Below are 23,673 nucleotides of genomic sequence, written 5' to 3'. Positions count from 1 at the left end.
TGTTTTACTCACTTCTATCTGGCTGTTACTAGGCACATTTCATAATCTGCCTAGTTCCTGGTCCTAGGTGTTTCAACTTCCTGTCCTAAGACGCCATTGCCTTCTGGGAAATGATGACACTCATTTCCCAGGAGTCTCTGGGCATTACTGTGCCTAAAAATCGCCCAGCATGCACCTCTCCCTGAAAACCAGGAAGAAGAAGGAACTGGGCTTCACATGCCCCACATATGATGGATACGGCCACAACATGGGCTGGAGGATATAAGGCAAGTGTTTGAAATCTCTGGAATAATTGGAGAGCTATTAATATGTTTTAGGGACTATTTAAAGCGGAGTTCCACCTAAAAATGGAACTTCCGCTTAATCCACTCCTTGCCCCCTTACATGCCACATTTGGCATGTCATTTTTTTTGGGGGGGGGAGTGGGGACTTCAGGAGGAGTGGGACTTCCTATCCCACTTCCTCCTTCCGCCGAGGGGCTGGTAAGGCGAATAGCTTAATCGCCTTATTGCAGCCCCTCCCTGTAGGCGAGCGCCTGTCCAATCGGACGGCGCCGCTCGCGCATGCGCAGTGCCGCTCGCACGTAATTGCGCAGTGGGTGCCCGGCCGCGAAGCCGAAAGCTGTCACTGCCGGTTGCCCACACTAGGAATGAAGACGCCGGCCGGCGAGGGGGGGCGAGGAGCGGAGCCCCGGCCGCCGCGTCGCTGGAAACGTGGAGCAGGTAAGTGTCTTTTTATTAAAAGCCAGCAGCTACACATTTTGTAGCTGCTGACTTTTAATTAACCTAAAAACAGGCTGGAACACCCCTTTAATGTGATTAATTTTAGCTTGCATTAAAAATAAAAAATTATGCCCGGAAACCCAGCTTTAAGCCTGGTACACACGATACGATTTTTGGCCAACCGAGCGTCAGACTTTTGTCAAAAGGGCAAGTGCCTGGATCTTGTCTTGCATACTAACGGCACACAATTGTCGGCCAACAAACACAAATGTAGTGACGTACTACGTGGAATTTCAGCTCTTGAGCGCCACCCTTTGGGCACCTTCTGCTAATGTCGTGTTTGGTGGGCATTGATTCCGAGCATGCGTGTTTGTACTTTGGACTTTTGTGTGACGTACTTGTATACAGAAAATACGAAAATCTGACCGTTGTCCGCTGAAAATTTACTAGCCTGCCATCCAACATTTGTTGGCCAAAAGTTGGACAACAATTGTCTGAAGGATTTTAGGCCAATAGTCTGTCATCACACAATCCCCTGCCAACAATCTGATCGTGTGTACAAGGCTTTAGACGCGCAGGCTCTGACGGAACAACGGCGGAGTTGTGAAGGAAAGATTTGTATAAATAGGTCACAGGGGTGGGATTTAAAGAGTCTCTGTTACTTTAAGGGCAAGTGTCAGCATTGTTTCAGGACTATACAAGTCTTCGTAAATGCAAAACCCGTTTGAAGCAGGTCAAATGCACCTGTCAATGAATTCTGAATTATCCCATAAGCAAACCCATGCCATCAACACAGGCCCTTAAAGGATCAGGACTATTGAATAGAATAATGTAATACAATTATAAATAGTGCAACAAACTGTACATAGGAAATATGCCAAACTGAGATTTGATTTCTGGGGTACATCAGTTGGGTGAATTCAAAGGAGCTCCATAATCTTCAACCAGATATGTGATAACAAATACCGTATATACTCGAGTATAAGCCGACCCGAATATAAGCTGAGGCACCTAATTTTACCACAAAAAACAGGGAAAATTGTCCATGACTAGACTTACGTTTTTAACATGGGAGTATATAGAAGGGGTGCCCGGTTTTGAAAAATCATTGCTCCCCGGTCGTAGGTCCCCCAGACAGCAAACTTCGTACACTTGTAGAGGAGAACTGGAGCTACATGTGTACCAGGTTTCGAGTCTAGGGGACCTACGGCCGGCTGATACCAGGTCCCCAAATTTACCGGAGAAATTACTATTTAACATGGGAGTCTATGGAAGGGGTGCCCGACTTTGAAAAGTCGGTGCTCCCCGGCCGTAGGTCCCCAGACAACAAAGGGCTGGATTCAGGTACATCCGCACATTTTTACGGCGGCGCAGCGTATCATATTTACGCTACGCCGCCGTAAGTCAGTGAGGCAAGTGCTGTATTCACAAAGCACTTGCCTCCTAAGTTATGGCGGCGTAGCGTAAATGGGGCCGACGTAAGCGTGCGTAATTCAAATGAGGGGGCGTGTTTTATGTTAATTATTGGTGACCCGACGTGATTGACGTTTTTCCCGAATGGCGCATGCGCCGTCCGTGGAATTTCCCAGTGTGCATTGCTCCAAAGTACGCCGCAAGGACGTCATTGCTTTCGACGTGAACGTAAATTACGTCCAGCCCTATTCGCGAACGACTTACGCAAACGACGTAAAAAATTCAAAATTCGAAGCGGGAACGACGTCCATACTTAAAGCGGTGGTTCACCCTAAAAACGACTTTCCCCTATTACACTGCCCCCCCGCATTACAATACGATTATGCCTTTAATTTTTTTCTTGCTGCTGTACATACCTGGGTACAGCTATTCACCCGTGTCCTCCGGGTTGCGAGTCCCGCGGGAGTGGGCGTTCCTAACATGGCGGTGATTGACGTTTTGACTAAAAAATTAGCTCCCCCCCGTCGCGTAAGCCGCGTCACGACTGGCGAAAGGAGCCGAATGGCGATGCGCAGGCGCAGTATAGCGCCGACTCGCCGTTCGGCTCCTTCCGCCAATCGTGACGCTGCTTACGCGACGGGGGGAGCTTGTTTTTTAGTCAAAATGTCAATCACCGCCATGTTAGGAACGCCCACTCCCGCGGGACTCGCAACCCGGAGGACACGGGTGAATAGCTGTACCCAGGTATGTACAGCAGCAAAAAAAAAATTAAAGGCATAATCATATTGTAATGCGGGGGGGCAGTGTAATAGTGGAAAGTCGTTTTTAGGGTGAACCACCGCTTTAACATAAGAGCATGAGCAACCTTAAGCCGAAAAAGCCTAACGTAAACGACGTAAAAAAATAGCGCTGGGCGTACGTACATTTGTGAATCTGCGTATCTAGGTCATTTGCATATTCTATGCCGAAAACGACAGAAACGCCACCTAGCCGCCAGCGTAAATATGCAACTAAGATACGACGGCGTAAGAGACTTACGCCGCTCGTATCTTAGCCTAATTTAAGCGTATCTGGTTTCCAGAATACGCTTAAATTTACGACGGCGTAGATTCAGAGTTATGACGGCGTATCTACTGATACGCCGGCGTAACTCTCTCTGAATCTACCCCAAACTTTGCACACTTGTAGAGGAAGTGGGGCTATATGTGTGCCAAGTTTGGAGTCCAGGGGAGCTCGGGTCGGTACCGGGTCCCCAAAGTCCGGGAGATCAGGCGCAAAAAGGTGACTCGAGTATAAGCCGAGGGGGGCATTTTCAAGTATATACGGTAAGTGGCAATTCAGTAACGCTTTATAATTACTCCCCTTAATAGGCCTAACCATAAACAATTGTACTTTTTAGTTTAAAAAATGATCTAAATAAATAAGTGCCATTAGTGTTCAATACCACCATCTTAGGCTCTAGTTGCACAATAAACAGATCTCAACATATTAAATGGGAACTTGTTTTGCCAACAAACTGTGTGTCTTATTTAATAAGGCAATGCAGAGAGAAACAACAATTAGCAAAATAAAGAACCCAGAACAAACAATCTGATTTCGGTCATTTAGAAAAAAATCGATTTTGATTGGTTGCCATGGTTTTCTTCATTTGTGTATCGGTCATTGCCTTATTAAACAAGCCCAACTGTATATATAACGTTCACACAATTCTTTAGTGTTAAAAAATACCTTTTCAGCAGTAGTGTTTTTGGCCAAAATAAAAGTGAAGCAGAGAAAGTCTTCTCCTGGCAACTCAGGTGATGTCCGTCTTTATATCCCAGCATGCTCCACTTTATATCCCAGCATGCTCCACTAGCTATGACCCAACCAGCCAAAGACTACGTATTTCTTCATTTTGGATTAGGGTTAGGGTGGACTAGAGCAGGGCTTCACTTCCCGCCACTATCCAGAACCTGGAGGGGGGGGGAAACCATTTTGGGCGGAGTTGCCCCTTTTAGGGACTGACTTGCATAGCAGTCAAACAGTGTCATTATTAACATAATATATGATTTCGAAGGGAGGAAAGGGAAAAATTAGTTTTAAGGACAGATGGGGGGGAGGGGGGAACAGCACATTTCTCAAACATTACACAACTTTGTTTTAACAACTGTGAAATACTTCTGTAGACACTCGTAATTATTTCAGTTTGGTCCTTGGTGGGATAAAATCTTCCATTAATACAAGTATGACCTGTGTGTATATGCGCACGCCAACACAGAAATGCTTATCGTAAATACAACCGTTAGTTTTGTGCGGTGGTACATACAGTAGAAATGAAATGCACACACACACCTATGTATAGATTCACATTTGGGTATGTTCTTTGTGACTAAAGGAAAAATCATTTTTAACATTTGAAATGGCAACCTCCAAGACGTTTTTTCATCAGCAGAATATAACCTAATCATGAATATCATGATCGTGATTCAAATATTCAAGTCACTTCATTAAGCACACAGGCTGAGCAATACCTTGCAAAAACACAGGTTGTTTAAAGTGCAGTTATTCTTACAGTTTGCATTACCCAGATAGAGAAATTAAAGCCGCGTGCACGCGACATTTTTTCATGATTTTTTTAATTGGTCATTAAAAACGGCCGTGTGTAGGCTCCAGAGCATTTTTCACGACGTGAAAAATGGGCATTAAAATTTTAGAACATGCTCTATTTTTTCTCGTCGTTTTTCTCATCGTAAAAAACGGTCGTGTGTACTCTTTGACGGAAAAAAACGCACATGCTCAGAAGCAAGTTAGGAGACGGGAGCGCTCGTTCTGGTAAAACTAGCGTTCGTAATGGAGATACCACATTCGTCACGCTGTAACAGACTGAAAAGCGCAAATTGTCTCTCATCAAACTTTTACTAACGCTGTAACACGAAATCAACAAAAGCAGCCCAAAGGGTGGCGCCATCCCAATGGAACTTCCCCTTTATAGTACCGTCGTACGTGTTGTACGTCACTGCTCTTTTTTTTCACGATCGTGTGTAGGCAAGGCAGGCTTGACAAAAATCACGTAGATAAAAACGTTGTTTTTGACATTAAATACGGTCGTGTGTACGCGGCATAAGGTTTATCAGTAAGACCTCATACACAATCTACAACTTTTGTTGTCTGATTTCCTTTAGATTTACCAGAACCATGTAGTGCAAAGGCATGCCTGATCGCATACAAATTGAAACTCTTAGGCCCCGTACACACGTCCGAGGAACTCGACGGGCAAAACACATCGTTTTGCTCGTCGAGTTCCTTGTGAAGCCGCCGAGGATCTCCCATTGAACAACGAGGAAATAGAGAACATGTTCTCTATTTCCTCGCCGAGATCCTCGGCCGAAAGTGTAGACACGGCCGGGTTTCTCGGCAGAATACAGCTCCGAGTTTCTGGCTGAATTCTGCCGAGAAACTCGGTCGTGTGTACGGGGCCTCATGCCACGTACACACACTCGGAATTTCCGTCAACAAATGTTCGATGGGAGCTTGTTGTCGGAAATTCTGACCGTGTGTAGTCTCCGTTGGAATTTCTGTCAACAAAAATTTGAGAGCCGGTTCTCAAATTTTCCGACAACAGAATTCCGTTCTCCTAAATTCCGATCGTGTGTGGACAATTCCGGCGCACAAAATTCCATGCATGCTCTTAATCAAGTAACAGACGGTCTGGTAAAACTAGCGTTCGTAATGGAGATAGCACATTCGTCACGCTGTAATGGACTGAAAAGCCTGCAAAGTGCGAATCGTCTCTCACCAAACATCTACTAACACAACTGGTATTGAACTTCCCTTTAATAGTGCTGTCGTACGTGACCGCGTTCTTGGCGTTCAGAATTTCCGACAACATTTGTGCGACCGTGTGTATGCAAGACAAGTTTGAGCCAACATACGTCTTGGTTTTGTTGTCGGAATGTCCGATCGTCTGTACGCGGCATTAAGGTTTGATCTCATATTATATGGTTTTGGAAAATCGAAAGAAAATTGTAGCTTTAGGAAAAGTCACGTTAAATAAAGTCATTATTCGTTATTTTTAAAGGGAAAATTCAGCCCAAACTTTTACCCTTTAGTAAAAGTGAGACTCAGCTTTTTACTGCCTTCTTTTTGGGGAGATTTGACCTAATTCCTGTCCTGGAGACCACTAGGACACGATTGAGAGCCGAACTTCCTGTTCTGGAGACCACTAGAGAGCAGAACTTCCTGTTTCTCTTCTCTGCCAAAAACTCTATATTTTTGGTGATCCACCATTTGGTATGTTACACTAAAGCTAGCCCCTGGCACAGCTGTTCTCAACCAGGGTTCCTTCAAAGGTTGTAAAGGGTTCCTTGAGAAATCACCAATTTCTGACTCTGATAAGTAATTACTGATGCCAGTGATCCTTTTAGCTATCTGTAAAGGAGGCATTCTTACCACTGACCACCAGTGTAGTTGGGATCTTCTCCTCTGAGCACCAATGTAAGGTGGCACTAGACTGACCACTAATGTAAAGGGCCATTTCTTTGCCCGCCAATATAAGGTGGCACCACTCTGGTCACTAATTTAAAGGGCCAATTCTTTGACCACCAATATAGGGTGGCACTACTCTGATCACTTGTAGCCCAGCCCCCCACAGTTAGAATCACTCCCTAGGACACACTTAACACCTTCCTCGCCCCCTAGTGGTAACCCCTTCCCTGCCAGTGTCATTTACACAGTAATCAGTGATTTTTTTTAGCACTGATTGCTGTATAAATGACAATGGTCCCAAAATAGCGTCAAAAGTGTCCGATGTGTCCGCCATAATGTGGCAGTTACGTTAATAAAATCGCAGATCGCCGCCATTACTTCTAAAAAATAATAATAAAAAAACTTGCCATAAATCTATCCCCTATTTTGTAGATGCTATAACTTTTGCGCAAACCAAACAATATACGCTTATTGCGATTTTTATTACCAAAAATATGTAGAAGAATACATATCGGCCTAAACTGAGAAAAAAAATTGGGATATTTTTTATAGCAAAAAGTACAAAATATTGTGTTTTTTTTTTTTTTCAAAATTGTCGCTCTTTATAGCGCAAAAAATAAAAATCGCAGAGATAATCAAATACCACCAAAATAAAGCTCTATTTGTGGGGAAAAAAGGATGTCAATTTTGTTTGGGTACAGCGTCCCACTATTGTCATTTAAAACTCACTTATAATTTTTTTTTCTAAATTTATTTTAAACAAATTATTTAATAAATAACAACCAATTTAGGGTCTATTTTAAATACCTATTACCATAAAAAAATATTCATTTTTGAAAAAGAATAAAAAAAAAAACATAAAATACTAAATTAAAAATATATAATTATAATATAAAAAATGAAAAAGAAACTAAAATCTAAAATTAGTAGATGACAAAATGATTGCTTGTTTTCATATATGCTGTGTATTTATACACAACATTTTTGGTGGGCCCTGCCACCATAAATAAGATTTGCACACCCATGCTATTCTACTGCCTTAAACCTGCAGCATATACAATAGCAGAAGTACGGAAGTGCACTTGCTGGAGAAACTGCTGCTTCAGGATCGCTTAGCGGATGGTGACCAATTGCGTAGCTATTGAATCGCATGATCTCTGCTGGTGGACAGTAATGGCCAATATGAACTTTAGTCTTGCCCTGCACCAGGAATCACATGAACAAGGAATTTAGTCATGTGACTGTCCACCATGGAACTATGGAGCAGTGGTTTCTGCAGCAAGGCTACAGCTTCAGGGTCCGTGCTACTGTTTAAGTATTCAAACAATTCTCAGGAGAATTCTAAAGCCTCGTACACACGATCGGACTTCCATCTGAGTTTTCCGTGGATTTTTGTCCGAAGTGGCGTTGGCCGTGAACTTGGTATGCAGAACTTTTTCAGCCAACATTCACCAAACCACGTGTTTTTTCAGCTCTTTACCGCCACCCTTTGGGCAACTTCTGCTATTGTTGTCTGATGTTTAGCAATGGTTCTGAGCATGCTCGTTTGAACTTTGGATTTTAGTCCGATGGACTTGTGTACACACGATCGGATGATCCTCCATCGGACATTTGTTGTCGGAAAGTTTGAGAGCATTCACATTTGTTGAAAAACCGAAAACAATTGTCTGATAGAGCATACAGACAGTTGGATTGTCCGATAAAACACGTCCGTTGGACCGTTGTTGTCAAAAAGTCCGATCGTGTCTTTTAGGCCCCTTTCACACGGACGTACCGTTCAGGTCCGCCTACCAGTTTTGACAGCGGACCTGAACGGCCGCTCCATGCATCTCTATGGAGCGTCGGATGTCAGCGGAGACATGTCCGCTGACATTCGATCCGCTAAAAACAGATGTATGGGGATACGTCCATGGCGGATCAGATCAGGTGAGATCTGATGAAAACGGACATGCTGTCGGTTTTGGTCCAATCTCCCCATAGGAGATATCGGCGCCTGACAAGCCCCTCCCCGCTCAGTAAGCAAAGAGGAGCTTGTCATCCGCAAGCTCAGTGGAGATCAACGGACTCTGTAGCGACAAAGTCTGCCTCATGTGGGAGGAGCCTAGAGTTACTATGGTGGTTACAGCTGTATGTTTTCAGAACTATCTATAAAGACACGGGGCCAGATTCAGAAAGATCAGCGGATCTTTCTGCTGGCGTAAGATATCTCATTTACGTTACGCCGCCGCAAGTTTTTCAGGCAAGTGCTTTATTCACAAAGCACTTGCCTGTAAAGTTGCGGCGGCGTAGCGTAAATCACCCGGCGGAATTCAAATTCGGCGGGTAGGGGGTGTGTATCATTTAAATGAAGCGCGTCCCCGCGCCGAAAGAGATGCGCATGCGCTGGCTGCGACTGAATCCCAGTGCGCATGCTCTAAATGACGTCGGCAAATCGTCATGCTTTCGACGTGAACGTAAATTACGTCCAGCCGTATTCGCAAACGACGTAAAAATTTCAAAACTCGGCGCGGGAACAACGGCCATACTTAACATAGGATACACCGCACATACCCCTCACATAGCAGGGTTAACTTTACGCCGGAAAAAGCCGAACGCAAACGACGTAAAAAAAAAGCGCCGGGCGGTCGTTCGTTTCTGAATCGACGTAAATACTAATCTGCATATTCCTCGCGTAAACAAACGGAAGCGCCACCTAGCGGCCAGCGTGAAATTGCAGCCTAAGATACAACGATGTAAGTCACTTACACCTGTCGGATCTTAGGGATATCTATGCGTAACTTGATTCTATGAATCAGTCGCATAGATACGACGGCCGGACTCAGAGATACGACGGCCGGACTCAGAGATACGCCGGCGTATCTCTTTTCTGAATCCGGCCCAGCATTTATATAGATCCTCCCTGTCTCATTTTCTGCCAGTTCTAGTGCTAGTATTGATGGACAGTACCTATGGCATGGGGGAGCAAGGGGGAGCTTGTGGAGCAGCTGCAGTTTATTGGACAAATGAAGAGAACCAGTCAATATCATGTGAGGAGCAGAGCGTGTTTCTATGGTTGCAGTAGCATTCAGGGTGCACAACACTCTTCTCTACCTTACTGTTGCATCACTTTATCCCTTCATCAGCAAGGAACATCCGATTTCTATATATTCTACCCTGCACAGCATTTCTCTCTCTAATCGCCAAAACCGTTAGGCCTCATGCACGCCGGGGCTTGTCCAAAAACTGCTCCTGGTAGGAGAAAAGCAGCTGCAAAAACACTCCCAAACTATGTTTTTTTTAGGCGCGCAAACGCTTGGGCGTTTATCAATTTTATTGGTCAGAATATTAATTCTTTCTGGCCATTGAAATGAAAAAAAAAACAAAAAACGCTTAAGCACTAAAAGCGGCTAACATTAATGTACGTTTAGGCACATTAGGCGGTTTTTACGCTCAAAAGCTGCTCTCCTGAACGGACAAGTGATGGGTTTTCTATCTGTCACTGAACTCCACTGACCATTCACACATAACTTGCAACTTATTTTCCCCATGTATTATGACAACTGGGGTTTTGTGCTGTCCATTCCTTGTATCATACTGACACTATGATACAAGGAATAACTACATGTACTTATCTTGGAAACACTACTTAATGCCGCGTAGACACGATCGGAAATTCCGACAAGAAAAACGTGGATTATTTTTTTTTCGACTGAATTTTGGCTCAAACTTGTGTTGCATACACACGGTCACACAAATGTTGTCTGAAACTCCGATCGTCAAGAACGCGGTGATGTACAACACGTACAACGAGCCAAGAAAAATGAAGTTCAATAGGCAGTGCGGTTCTTCTGCTTGATTCAGAGCATGCGTGTTTTTTTTGTTTTTTTTTAGTGCGTACAGGTAATCGTAATTTTTTTTTTCCATCGGAAAATTTGAGAACAAGCTCTCAAATTTTTGCTGTCGGAAATTCCGACAGAAAAAGTCAGATGGGGCCTACACACGGTCGGAACTTTTCTTGTCGGAAATTCCGACCGTGTGTACGCGCCATTAGACATGGGATGGGTGTTTACTTGCTTTATGGTAACCAGCAGATTCACTGGGTATAGAATTGCAAATCTGCCAAGATACAACAGAATGGCAATCTCCGAATATAAGTAGCATAGAACTGGTAGTATGTGTTAACTTTCCAGCCTTGCTTGTCATCCAAAACAATATTCATCTGATCACCAACTGGCCATGTCGATCAACAAAGTATCATGAATCAGCAATATAGGAGGCTTTCCAAGGCTGTAATGGTTAGTACAGTCATTGTTGGATGTATACCTCCAATCACTCAACACAAAACTGCACATTTGATCTAATGATAAACAAACCTGTGTTTAGGCAGTGGTATCTTCAGCTTGAGTAGAAAGAGATGGATTTAGTCTATGCAAAGTCATGCCTACGTTTTGCCAGATCCGGTGCCATTAAGTTCCTCTGTAAATCTTCTCCTGTTTATGGTCACACTAATGCTTCTGTGAGAGGAGGAGATCACTAGAGGAGCCTGACCTGACTCTGCCCCATCACCCTTTAACCACCTGAATATAAATGACAGGTAGACATCTCATGGAAAAACTCTTGAAGTGACTTGACCGCTGTCCTTACCAAACGCTGATGAGTTCAAGGTTCCCTTCACAATTGACCCAAAAACTCTTTTCATGCCATTCAGCAGTTAGTAAATTGAGTAACATTTGAAAGCAACGATCCTTAGGATGAAATGAAATGGGCCTTAGTAAATATAGGAATTCAACTGATGAGCATGTAAAGTGAACCCAGTGCCTACACAGTAATTGCCGCCATCTTTAGGCCTGATCCAATATTTAAAAAAAAAACATTCAATAGAAACCACGTGTACATGTCAAGAGACATTAAACAGGTCATCATTCATGCCAATATAAGTCAAAAAGATATATTGACATAATAGGCCCCTTCATCAAAGTTCCGCCATAACAAAACCCACTCTTTTGGGTCCCAAAAAAATCAAGATTCCACCCAACAAAACATATTCCCTAGATGATGTTTGGTACTGGCCATCTTGTCAGGCTTTCAAAATGGCTGCTTCTACTGTGTGTATACAGCAGGCCCACTTTAAGACATGGAACAGAAGTACTAAAAGGAAGCTGTGAGGATATCAGTGGTGTAAGAGGCACAAATCAATGGAACATTAGCAGTAGCATTACCAGACTCAGCAGCAGAGACAGGGTGTAGGCTTAGAGTGAGGGGTCCCGAGGAGAGGGAAGGGTGGGTGTGCTAGTCTTGCCCGCTTGAACACAGGACATGTGACCCATTTATATTTTCTCATTTTTTCTTTTTTTTTTTTTTTTCTGTTTCTTGGTTTTAATAGAAAAAATAAACCGATCACCATAACAAAAACTAAGAAAGGAAAATAAAAAAAAGGATTGCGGTGTGTGGAGTCCAAAGAGAGGGGGAGGGGGAGATCAAGGAGCTGGCTCTTCCTCCATGGGCTCTTCCAATGGCCTGTAATAGCAAAGAAGCTGAATTACAAATTGTAAGCTCTATACCTAATCTTTCATTTGCTTCTAATGTGGCATGAAGGTATCAAGGCAAGCCTTGCGCTCCCTAAAGTTGTCCATCCATAGGCCGCCTGATGCTTTTTACTTTGAAAAGTACACAGATATAAGGAATATACAATTATTCGCCCAAGTTATAACAGCCAGTGTCATTGGATCACATTTAAAGGAAAATAGAGGCAACCGCCTGATACTTTTCTAGTAACAGGCAACCCAGTCTGCAATAGACATGGCCATTTACAGCACTAAAAGAGGGGGGGGGGGCTAACACTTGGAACCAGTCAGACGCTACTGCACTCGGTGCACTGCGTTGTCAATCTATCACTTGCAACTTACTAACAGAAAGAGATGCCAAAGCAGCAGTATGGCGCTAAGGGTATGTCCTTGACCAACCTGGACTGCCTAAATGCAGTCAATAGACATGTGCACACTGAAATATTTTGTTTCGTAATTTCGTTTTCGTCCGAAAAATAAATGTATTTAGTTACTCCCGAAATTAGTTTTTATTTATTTAGTTTTTCGTAAAAAAAATCCATTCATCCGAAAATCGAAATTAAGGTCGAATCTGTCATTGAAGGCTTATGGTGTCTGTCGAATGTTCTAAAGAAAAAAAAAAAAAGAAGATTCGACAGAATCTTTAAAAAAAAAGAAAGAAAAATTTGACTCTTCATGTCTCTCTATGTCGAATCTTCATGTCTCTCTATGTCGAATCTTTTCTCTCTATGTCGACTCTTCTTCATGTCTCTATAATGTCGAATCTTTTTGTCATTATGTGGAATAATATTGGACTAATAGAGTTAAGGTTAGGCACAATTAAGGTCGAATCTGTCATTGAAGGCTTATGGTGTCTGTCGAATGGTCTAAGAAAAAATTTTGACTCTTCATGTCTCTCTATGTCGAATCTTCATGTCTCTCTATGTCGAATCTTTTCTCTCTATGTCGAATCTTTTCTCTCTAGGTCGAATCTTTTCTCTCTATGTCGAATCTTTTCTCTCTATGTCGAATCTATTCTCTCTATGTCGAATCTTTTCTTTCTATGTCGAATCTGTTCTCTCTATATCGAATCTTTTCTCATTATGTAGAATAATATTGGACTAATAGAGTTAAGGTTAGGCACATTCGACCGCAATGAAAACTAAAATAAAGCATTTGTTTATGTCGGATCTTTCGGTTTTTGTTTTCTGTGCTTCCGTTATCGTTTGTTAAAACGATAACAAAAATACCTGAAATTCGGACGAAAATGCATTCGGACGAAAACGAATGCACATGTCTAGCAGTCAAGGTCGTGAATCTGTGTGCCTGGATCTGGTTTAACAAAATTGTAAATCTTTTTGGCAAGTTAAAGTGGAGGTTCCCCCTAAAAAAAAATTCTAACAATACATTGAGAAGACTGATTACACTGCGGGTATGCTGTTTTTTTTTTTTTTCGTACATACCTCGTTATCGCCGTTTCATCCCTCGGCTTCCGGGTATGATTCTTGCTGGACCTAGTTGATTGACGTTCCTCCGACCGGCGCATACTGCGCGTCACGACTTTCCGACAGAAGCCGAACGTCATTGTGCAGGCGCCGTATAGAGTCGGCTCTATACGGCGCCTGCGCAGCGACGTTCGGCTTCTTTCGGAAAGTCGTGACGTCAAGTATGCGTCGGTCGGAGGAACGTTAATCAACTAGGAACGCCCAGCCCCACTAGAATCATACCCGGAAGCCGAGGGATGAAACGGCGATATCGAGGTATGTACGAAAAAAAAAAAAAACAGCATACCCGCAGTGTAATCAGTCTTCTCAATGTATTGTTAGAAATTTTTTTTAGGGGGAACCTCCACTTTAAGACAGCCATAGACGGTTTGAATCTCGACCAGTTCCTGTTAAACTGTCTGAGATTCGAAACCTTGTATGGTCAGGCTGAATGTACCCAGGTTGATGGCAGCGAGGAAGGCTCCGCGGAAAGAAATTCCCCCATCAACACTGTCTGTGTTGATGGGGAAATTGAGGTTGCAGGAAATTAATTTGGTGGTTGCAGGAAAGAAATTTTCTCTATCTATGGCTGGCCTAAGACAGTTCACAAATATGTAGCAGCTGTTTATTTACCTGCTTGCCTGGAGTTCAAATGTAAATGACAGAGAAGAACGTCACATTTAGCTTCTAATGCTGTTTGTACTGCTACTATGGTTTTTGCCTTTTCACACAGTTGTGCTGCAACACCTATTAAACACTCCACCTATATTGACATCATTTTCCTTTAACATGCAAATAGGCTTTGTCTATTGCTGTCTCTGCCTCCCATGCTTACCTAGAGATACAGTCTGTATTGCTCTGTTCTGTATCTACTGATAATGAGGCCAATGCAGTAACGGCTTCCGCCTCCTCTGCTTCTCCTCGCCGTGCTTCCAAAAGGGAATGACCCACAGTCATGTTGTTTAAGGAGCTCCAGTGTTTTCCTGTAAAAGATAGCCAAATAGCATTTACTGTATATTAAAAAAACACACTACCACAGTTGTTGATATCATAGTAACAATGTAATGTGCATCCCCCCTGAGCAAAGATCAGAACCAGTCTGCTTGATGTTTAGGCTCCCAGCTGAGCATGGGCGTCCACAGAACTTTTTTCGGGGGGGGGGGCATAATTTTAAGGTCGCCCATGCTCCGCCCCTTTTCGTCAATGTCATCACCGTCAGACTGCAGACATAATACAGGAGATGGTCAGAGAATGCAGACAAAGTACATATACCTAACACATGTCTAGGCAGAGCACACACAGAGCACACACAGCCGGCAGTCCGAGCCGAGGAGGAGGAGAGGAGATAAATCATTAGTGATCTGGTCAGGCTGAGCATTAGCAGACGCTGTCTGCGGCATGTGAAAGGTAACATAGTTACATAGTTACATAGTTACATAGTTAGTCAGGTTGAAAAAAGACACAAGTCCATCCAGTTCAACCACAAAAAACAAAATAAAGAAACACAGTAAAATCCTATACACCCAACTTCATACCCACAGTTGATCCAGAGGAAGGCAAAAAACCCCAGCGGAGCATGATCCAATTTGCTACAGCAGGGGAAAAAATTCCTTCCTGATCCCCCGAGAGGCAATCGGATTTACCCTGGATCAACTTTACCTACAAATCTTAGTACTCAGTTATATTCTGTACATTTAGGAAAGAATCCAGACCTTTCTTAAAGCAATCTACTGATCTGGCCAGAACCACCTCTGGAGGGAGTCTGTTCCACATTTTCACAGCTCTTACTGTGAAAAAACCTTTCCGTATTTGGAGGTGAAATCTCTTTTCCTCTAGACGTAAAGAGTGCCCCCTTGTCCTCAGTGATGACCGTAAAGTGAATAACTCAACACCAAGTACACTGTATGGACCTCTTATATATTTGTACATGTTGATCATATCCCCCCTTATTCTCCTCTTCTCAAGAGTGAATAAATCTAGTTCCTCTAATCTTTCCTCATAGCTGAGCTCCTCCATGCCTCTTATCAATTTGGTTGCTCTTCTCTGCACTTTCTCCAGTTCTCCTATATCCTTTTTGAGAACTGGTGCCCAAAACTGAACTGCATATTCCAGATGAGGTCTTACTAATGATTTGTACAGGGGCAAAATTATATCTCTGTCTCTGGAGTCCATACCTCTCTTAATACAAGAAAGGACTTTGCTCGCTTTGGAAACCGCAGCTTGGCATTGCATGCCATTATTGAGCTTATGATCAACTAAAACCCCCAGATCCTTCTCCACTACAGACCCCCCCAGTTGTACTCCCCCTAGTATGTATGATGCATGCATATTCTTAGCCCCCAAGTGCATAACTTTACATTTATCTACATTAAACCTCATCTGCCACTTAGTCGCCCAATCAGACAGAGCATTGAGGTCGGCTTGTAAATTGGAGACATCCTGTAAGGACGTTATTCCACTGCATAACAGGCAAGCTGGGTGTGAGCTTTGTATTTCCAGCTACTGGCCACGCTGCCTCCCCCCAGCTCAGGGGCTGCAAACACTGTCACTTCCTGACACTCCATGTTGTGTATGTGACTGCCCTGGGACAGGCAGTGCCCCCGAATGGTATGCGCACTTGCCTATAGGTAGCACCAGCCTTGCCAGAGGGGGGGGGGCACTTGACCCCCCTTGCCCCTACCTGCGGACGCCCATGCAGCTGAGGCATGTTTGCCTGGCTCGAAACAGAACTGGAATATATGTGAAGCAATTTTATATAAAAAATTTAAACCCCTGCATCTCTGTATTTGAGGGTTTTCAGAGCTGAGATTGAAAAGTCCAGATTCATTAAGACAATGGCTGAAAGCTTAGATACTCATTGTACAATTGCTTGAGGTTCCTATGAGAACCTTGAGTGTTCTCATAGGAGTTTAAACATAAGCCATATACACATAGGGTCATCTATTGTGGTATAACCTCAACCCACGTCCCATCACTCACTCTGGATAGCAATGACTCTCTCTAGTGTGCTCAGTGCGTTGTCGTTGGGCCTTTGCTGCAGGACGCTGTTCTCAATTGGCGCAGGCTGTAAAATAAGAGAGGATTTAGAAAGCCGGGCAATGAGAAATTCATCCATTTTGCCCTTTCTAGAGTGCTGCCCCCTTACTGTCCTTACCTCCAAGCCTAGAAGAGCCGATACACACGCCTCAGAGGCGTCACAGATGGCTGTTAAGTCATGACCCCCTTCCAAAGCCATGACAACTCTTCCACCCGCCAGAGACATCAACTGTGCGGTAAGGTGACCAAAACCTAAAAGAACCATAGAAAAAAATTAGGAACATAAATACCATGTGTGTAATAAGAACAGAATTGTAATAAAAACATTAATCGTTATTTTAAATCAGAGTGTTTCTTTTTTGGCTGAACACGCAGACCTCCATACCTGAAAACAAAAAAAGGAAATGCGTTTTTCAAACCAACCAGTCAGATTCTAGTTCCTCTTTGTACAGCAGAGTAGAAAATGGGAACATTTCTTTTAATGTCTGATTGGTTGCGTTGGGCATATGCTACAGCTACTTAAAATGTAGTTATCATCACAAATGTGAACAGACTAAGGGCTCTTTCACACGGGAGGCCCGTTCAGGTCCGCCTGCCAGTTTTTTGTCCGGACCTGAACGGGCGCTCCATGCTCCTCTATGGAGCCGCAGATGTCAGCGGTGACATGCCCGCTGACATCCGACCCACTCCGATCCGCCAAAGTGTGACGGAGGAAAAACCTACTTTTCCATCCGTCTGGCGGATCGGATCGGGTGAATACGGACAGACGGTCCGTGTTCATCCGATGCCCCCATAGGGGAGAGGGGAGAAAAGACAGGGCGGTCCCTGCACAGTGTGCGAGGACCGCCCTGTCATCCGCCGGCTCAACGGAGCGATCCCCGCTGAGCAAACGGAGGTTCACGGGGCTGATCATTACTGATCCGCCCTGTGTGAAATGGGCCTTAGGTAGAATTCAGGAGAAATGGTTTCATCTGTTTCCATTGTAACAGTAGGAAAACACCTAGATGTACTTTTGATGTCTGGCTCCCAATGTGTCCAGCCATGTCCTTAAAATTCAGCTTATGGGGAAACTGTATGCACTGTATAGGTATAGACAGTATATATTACCTTTTGTACCCCCTCCCTTTAGAATGTAAGCTCTACGAGCCGGGCCCTCCTGTACCTTTTGTATTGAACTGTACTGTAATTGTGTTGTCCCTCCTATACAATGTAAAGCGCTGTGTAAACTGTTGGCGCTATATAAATCGCGTATAATAATAATTATAATAATATTATAATATCTGAGGGTAAATGTCATTATTTTAATACTTGATATAAACTATATACTGTAGAGTATATATACTCCATCTATCTAAATACTTTCAAGAAAACATTATTATGGTCAAATCTCTTTATTTGTTGACATTATTCTAGGCTAGGGTTTTTCCTTTTTAACCACCGATGTACATCGACAGAATGGCACGGGCAGGCAGATTGGCGTACAGGTACGTCCCTTTAAATCTGCCGCCCAGCGGGCACGCGCCACCGTGGGTCCCAGGTACTCGATGTTTCCGTGAGGCTCGCGATTGCGGTCGGCAAGGGCAGAACAGGGATGAATGCCTTTGTAAACAAGGCATTACTCTATTCTGCCTAGTGACACTGTCACTGATGACCGTTCCCCGTGATCGGGAACCGTCATCAGTGATGTGTCACATATAGCCACGCCCCCTAACAGTAAGAATCACTCCCTAGGAAACACGTAACAAGTAATCAGTGCATTTTTATAGCACTGATCGCTGTAAAAATTACAATGGTCCCAAAATGGTGTCAAAAGTGTCCGGTGTGTCTGCCATAATGTCGCAGTCACGATAAAAATCGATGATCGCCGCCATAACTAGTAGAGAAAAAAAATTATTAATAAAAATGCCATAAAACAGTCCCCTATTTTGTAAACGCTATAACGTTTGCGCATACCAATCAATAAACGTTTATTGAGATTTTTTTTACCAAAAATATGTAGAAGAATACGTATCGGCCTAAACTGTGGAATTTTTTTTTTTTTTTATATATTTTTGGGGGATATTTATTATAGCAAAAAGTAAAAAATATTGGGGCAGATCCACAAAGAAAGTACTGATACGCCGGCGTACTTTTAAATTTCCCGCGTCGTATCTTTGTTTTGAATCCTCAAAACAAGATACGACGGCATCTGGGTTAGATCCGACAGGCGTACGTCTTCGTACGCCTTCGGATCTTAGATGCAATTCTTCGGCGTCCGCTGGGTGGCGTTCACGTCGTATTCCGCATCGAGTATGCAAATTAGCTATTTCCGACGATCCACGAACGTACGAGCGGCCGTCGCATTCTTTTACGTCGTTTCCGTTCGGCTTTTTTCGGCGTATAGTTAAAGCTGCTATTTGGTGGCGTACGCAATGTTAAGTATGGCCGTCGTTAACGCGTCGAATTTGAAAATATTTTTTTTTGTTTGCGTAAGTCGTCCGTGAATGGGGCTGGACGTAATTTACGTCTACGTCAAAATAATGACGTCTTTGCGACAGCATTTAGCGCAATGCACGGCGGGAAATTTAGGGACGGCGCATGCGCAGTTCGTTTGGTGCGGGGACGCGCTTCATTTGAATGAAACACGCCCCCTACTTGCCGATTTGAATTACGCGCCGTTACGCCGCGAGAGATACACTACGCCACCATAACTTACGGCGCAAATTCTTTCTGGATTCAAAGCTAGAAAAAATAAGTTACAGCGGCGTAGCGTATCTCACATACGCTGCGCCCATGCAATTGTATGTGAATCTGCCCCATTGTTTTGAGGTGATCAAATACCACAAAAAAAAGCTCTATTTGTGGGAAAAAAAGGACGTCAATTTTGTTTGGGAGCCATATCGCACGACCGCGCAATTGTCAGTTAAAGCGACGATTGCCAAAATGGTCCAGGGCTGAAGTGGTTAAAGGAAAAATGTAAGGGTGCAGGTATAGACGCTACAATTTCTGACTTGTCAGTCACTGATCTAGAACAAATGTGTGACCATTAACATCTGAAAAGTCACAAACCCCATCCAGCATGCATACACACAAAGGGACCCCCTGTTTTTCTAATCTCCATCTGTAAGGCAGGTCCTCTAGTGATGCAGATTACTAATTGTTTTCATAGCAACAGTATACATGTTCCCAAACCAACATACAAAAATGTAATCCAAATGTATTTAACATATACTTTTGGTACCTGCCTAATTCACTGTTTAGCCAAGCAGATTTTGGGCATGTACCTCTGGGCCCCATAGCAATTGTAAAATCTCATATTACAATAGTTAAGCCCTACCAGCATGCTGGGTCTAGGTCAGTAAAGCTAGCCATAGATGGATATAAATTAGAATAAAAATTCTTAGGAAAAGTCTTAGGCCTCGTACACACGACCGAGTAACTCGTCGGGCGAGACACATCGTTTTCCTCGACGAGTTCCTTGTTAGGCTGTCGAGGATCTCGGCGAGCCAAATTTCCCCATTCCCGTCAAGGAAAAAGAAGACATGCTCTCTTTTTGGCTCAACGAGATCCTCGACAGTTTCCTCGTCGAAAAGAGTACACACGACCGGTTTCCTCGGCAAAAAAAAAACCAGCAAGTTTCTTGCTGGTTTTTGACGAGAAACTCGGTCGTGTGTACGAGGCCTGAGTAACTCGTCGGGCGAAACACATCGTTTTCCTCGACGAGTTCCTTGTTAGGCTTGTCGAGGAACTCAACAAGCTTGCTTTGCGTACACACAGTCAAGACCAAATCTCCTCGTTCTCAAACGCGGTGACGTACAACACATACAACGGCAGGGGAAGTTCGATTCCACTGGCACAACTCTTGGGGCTGCTTTTACTAATATCATGTGTTTGCGTGTTAAGTAAAAGTTTGGTAAGAGACGATTTGCACTTTTCAGGCTGTTACAGCTTGAAAAATGTGTTATCTCCATTACAAATGCTACTTTTACTCCCGTCTCATACTTTATTCTGGGCAAGCGCGGGTTTCTTAGCATACACACGCTCGAGTTTCTCGTTGAAAACCAGCCCGACGAGGAACACGACGAGGAAATTGAGACTCCCGTCGAGGAAAAAGAGAACTTGTTCTCTTTTTTTCTCGTCGAGTTCCTTGACAGTTTTCTCGATGAAAAACGTACACACGACCGGTTTCCTCGGCAAAAAAGCTCTCCCACCAAGTTTCTTGATGGATTCTGTCGAGTTTCTCGGTCGTGTGTACGAGGCCTAAGGCAAATGTATACGGAAACTCTTTTAGCTAGATTCAGTAAGAGTTAGGCCGACTTATCAGTAAGGCTCCATTCACATCTAGGCGGACGAAATCGTAGCGTTTTGTCGCCGCAAATCGCGGTAAAAATAGCGGCGTTTTGTACCGCGATTTGCGGAGACAAAACGCCGGTATTGTCCGCCTAGATGTGCCCCAAGATGACCCCCTCTATGGAGATGATTCCCATCTCCTAGCCGAACGCTCGAAGACGCCTGAAAAAAAGGTCCGGGACCTTTTTTCACCCGGCAGGCGACAGGCGTCCGGCGTACGGCGTGGAGATGTGAACCATCTCCATAGAGGGACATCTGTTTTCAGCCCTCTGGCGGCAGCGGCGTAGCGCTACAGGCGTAAAAACGCCTAGGTGTGAATGCGGGCTTAGGCATTAGCAGGCCTAAAGTTATTCCATCTATTAGGTGGAATAACAATGTTAAAGTATGGCCACCGTTCCCGCCGCGAGATTCGAACTTTTTACGTCGTTTGTGTAAGTCGTCCGCGAATCGGGATTTACGTTGTTTACGTCCACGTCGAAATCAATAGGCCCGTGCAGCGTACTTAGCCGCAATGCACACTGGGAAATGTAGGCGCCCGGCGCATGCGCATTAAAGAAAAAACATAAAAAACTTGAGGTCAAGCCTCATTACCATAAAACACGCCCCCCTCCTACACATTTGAATTCGGCGCCCTTACGCCCGCCCGATTTAGGCTACGCCGCTGTATATTAGCAGGCAAGTACATTGAGAATCATGTACTTGCCTAGCTAACTTACGGCAGCGTAGCCTAAACACGCTAAGCTACGCCGCCGTAACTATAGGCTTCTCTACCTGAATCTACCTAACAGTTTGCGTTGAACATTTGATTCAGGAGTGAATGGATTTTACTGAATGAAAACCACATTCATTGTTAGTAATTCATTAGTTTGAGAAACATTTTCCATCCTGCTCCTTCAAATTTTTTCATCACTGTTGTCGAAAACGAACGTTGATTTGACCCACTAATAATTTAAAAAAAAAACTTTCTTACAACATTCTTTACCTAAGAATTTTGCCTATCTATGGGTAGCTTAATTCACTAGGTAGTAAAGCCAGGATCAAAGTGAGAGCCCCGGAGGTTCCTGTAAAAAATGGAATTTACTAGCAGTTTTAATACAGATATTACATTATCATAGACTGGCTGAACAAATGATCTGGGAAGGAAAGCTAAAAACAAGTAGATGCAATTCTTTAGTGAATGGAGAACAAAGCAATACATGCCAAAACACTGACCAAACACTAGTAAGGTAAAGAGAAGGAATACAAGGAGGAATGCGGGTGAATGTACTCAGACCTACATTTAGCTGTAACAGAGTATCCTCCGAGTGGGCTCTGGTGCCCCTCCACTGCATCAAATCCTGCGGAGACCAGGACAATATCAGGGGAGAACTCCTGAGCTATGGGCATGACCACCGTTCTAACAAATGAGAAAATCAGCAATGTTAAGAAAAATAATACACCTTTGTCAGGCAAAAATTCTATACAACATATTTTTCTAAAGTTTTGAATATGGTGGGGATTTATTGTATAAAGCAGCCTTTTCAATCCATACTTTCTCTATGTTCACCGGGATAAGAATAGTTATATCATTTACATTCTTTAATTAATTTATCTTTCTGCACTATACATCCGTTTTCCTCAAACTACAGCCCAGAACAAAGCTTTTCAGCCCCAGGTGATGTACTTTAATATGCAATGTTGGTCAGAGTGATCTCCTGCCCAATGGTGCCAGCACAGTTCCAGCTGTGACATCTTGTGGCCGCTGTAAAAGCTGCATGTGACATGTTGCATATATCAAAAGGAAAATGATCACTAAACTCCAATGCTGGTGCTATATTCCTGCCACTGACACCAATGATGGGCACTGTTCCCACAATTGAAACACAACAATGGGGTGCTACTCCTTACACCACAGGTGTCAAACACAAGGCCCGCGGCCGAATCCGGCCCTCCAGGGCATTTCATGTGGCCTTCACACCTCTCCTGCAGCTGCAGGAGAGCTCCAGCCCTCCTCTAGTCCTCCTCCAGACCCTTACGTTCTGCTTTCAAGCAAGGCATCCAGCTTCTTCCCAGAAGCAGCATAAGGAAAGGGGATGCACTGTGATGTAAGGGAGAGTGGGGGGCTCAACTTCTGATGGTGGGGTGGCTCTTGACATCTAATGTAAGGGGAGGGGATGCGCTGGACATCTAATCTTACACAGTGGCGGCTGGTGCTCATTTTTTTTTGGGGGGGGCGCAAAAAAATAAAAATAAAAAATAAACAATTGCAGCCTCACTGTGCCCATCAAATGCAGCCACTGTGCCCATCAAATGCAGCCACTGGGCTCATCAAATACAGCCACTGTGCCATCAATTGTCACCACTGTGCCATGCCATCAAATGCAGCCACTGTGACATGCCATCAAACGCAGTCACTGTGCCATCAATTGTCACCACTGTGCCATGCCATCAAACGCAGCCACTGTGCCATCAATTGTCACCACTGTGCCATGCCATCAAACACAGCCACTGTGCCATCAATTGTCCCCACTGTGCCATGCCATCAAACGCAGCCACTGTGCCATGCCATCAAACGCAGCCACTGTGCCCATCAACTGTCACACTGTGCCAATTGTCGCCACTGTGCCCTTTAATTGTCGCCACTGTGCCAATTGATGCCACTGTGCCCTTTAATTGTTGCCACTGTGCCCATTGATGCCACTGTGCCCATTGTCGCCACTGTGC

At 44.0% G+C, this 23,673-nt stretch overlaps 1 protein-coding gene across 10 annotated transcripts in view; it reads right to left on the bottom strand.

Annotated features, from left to right (window-relative positions):
- Window positions 1-10,562: 10,562 nt before the first annotated feature.
- HDAC5 (histone deacetylase 5) overlaps window positions 10,563-23,673 on the bottom strand; it is a 159,565-nt gene continuing 146,454 nt past the window's right edge. For all 10 annotated transcript variants that reach the window (XM_040331062.1, XM_040331068.1, XM_040331065.1 and 7 more), the window contains 5 exons: window positions 22,248-22,366; window positions 16,760-16,893; window positions 16,585-16,669; window positions 14,441-14,588; window positions 10,563-12,095 (listed from right to left, as the gene is read on the bottom strand). In XM_040331062.1, the coding sequence (XP_040186996.1) occupies window positions 12,056-12,095; window positions 14,441-14,588; window positions 16,585-16,669; window positions 16,760-16,893; window positions 22,248-22,366 (526 nt within the window). In that variant the 3' untranslated portion in view covers window positions 10,563-12,055. The remainder of the gene's footprint in view (window positions 12,096-14,440; window positions 14,589-16,584; window positions 16,670-16,759; window positions 16,894-22,247; window positions 22,367-23,673) is intronic.

The sequence above is a fragment of the Rana temporaria genome, chromosome 12, assembly GCF_905171775.1.
Source record: "Rana temporaria chromosome 12, aRanTem1.1, whole genome shotgun sequence".
Classification (NCBI taxonomy): domain Eukaryota; kingdom Metazoa; phylum Chordata; class Amphibia; order Anura; family Ranidae; genus Rana; species Rana temporaria.
The sequence above is the reverse complement of the archived record's forward strand: the minus strand, read 5'-3'. Positions and strand labels throughout refer to the sequence as shown.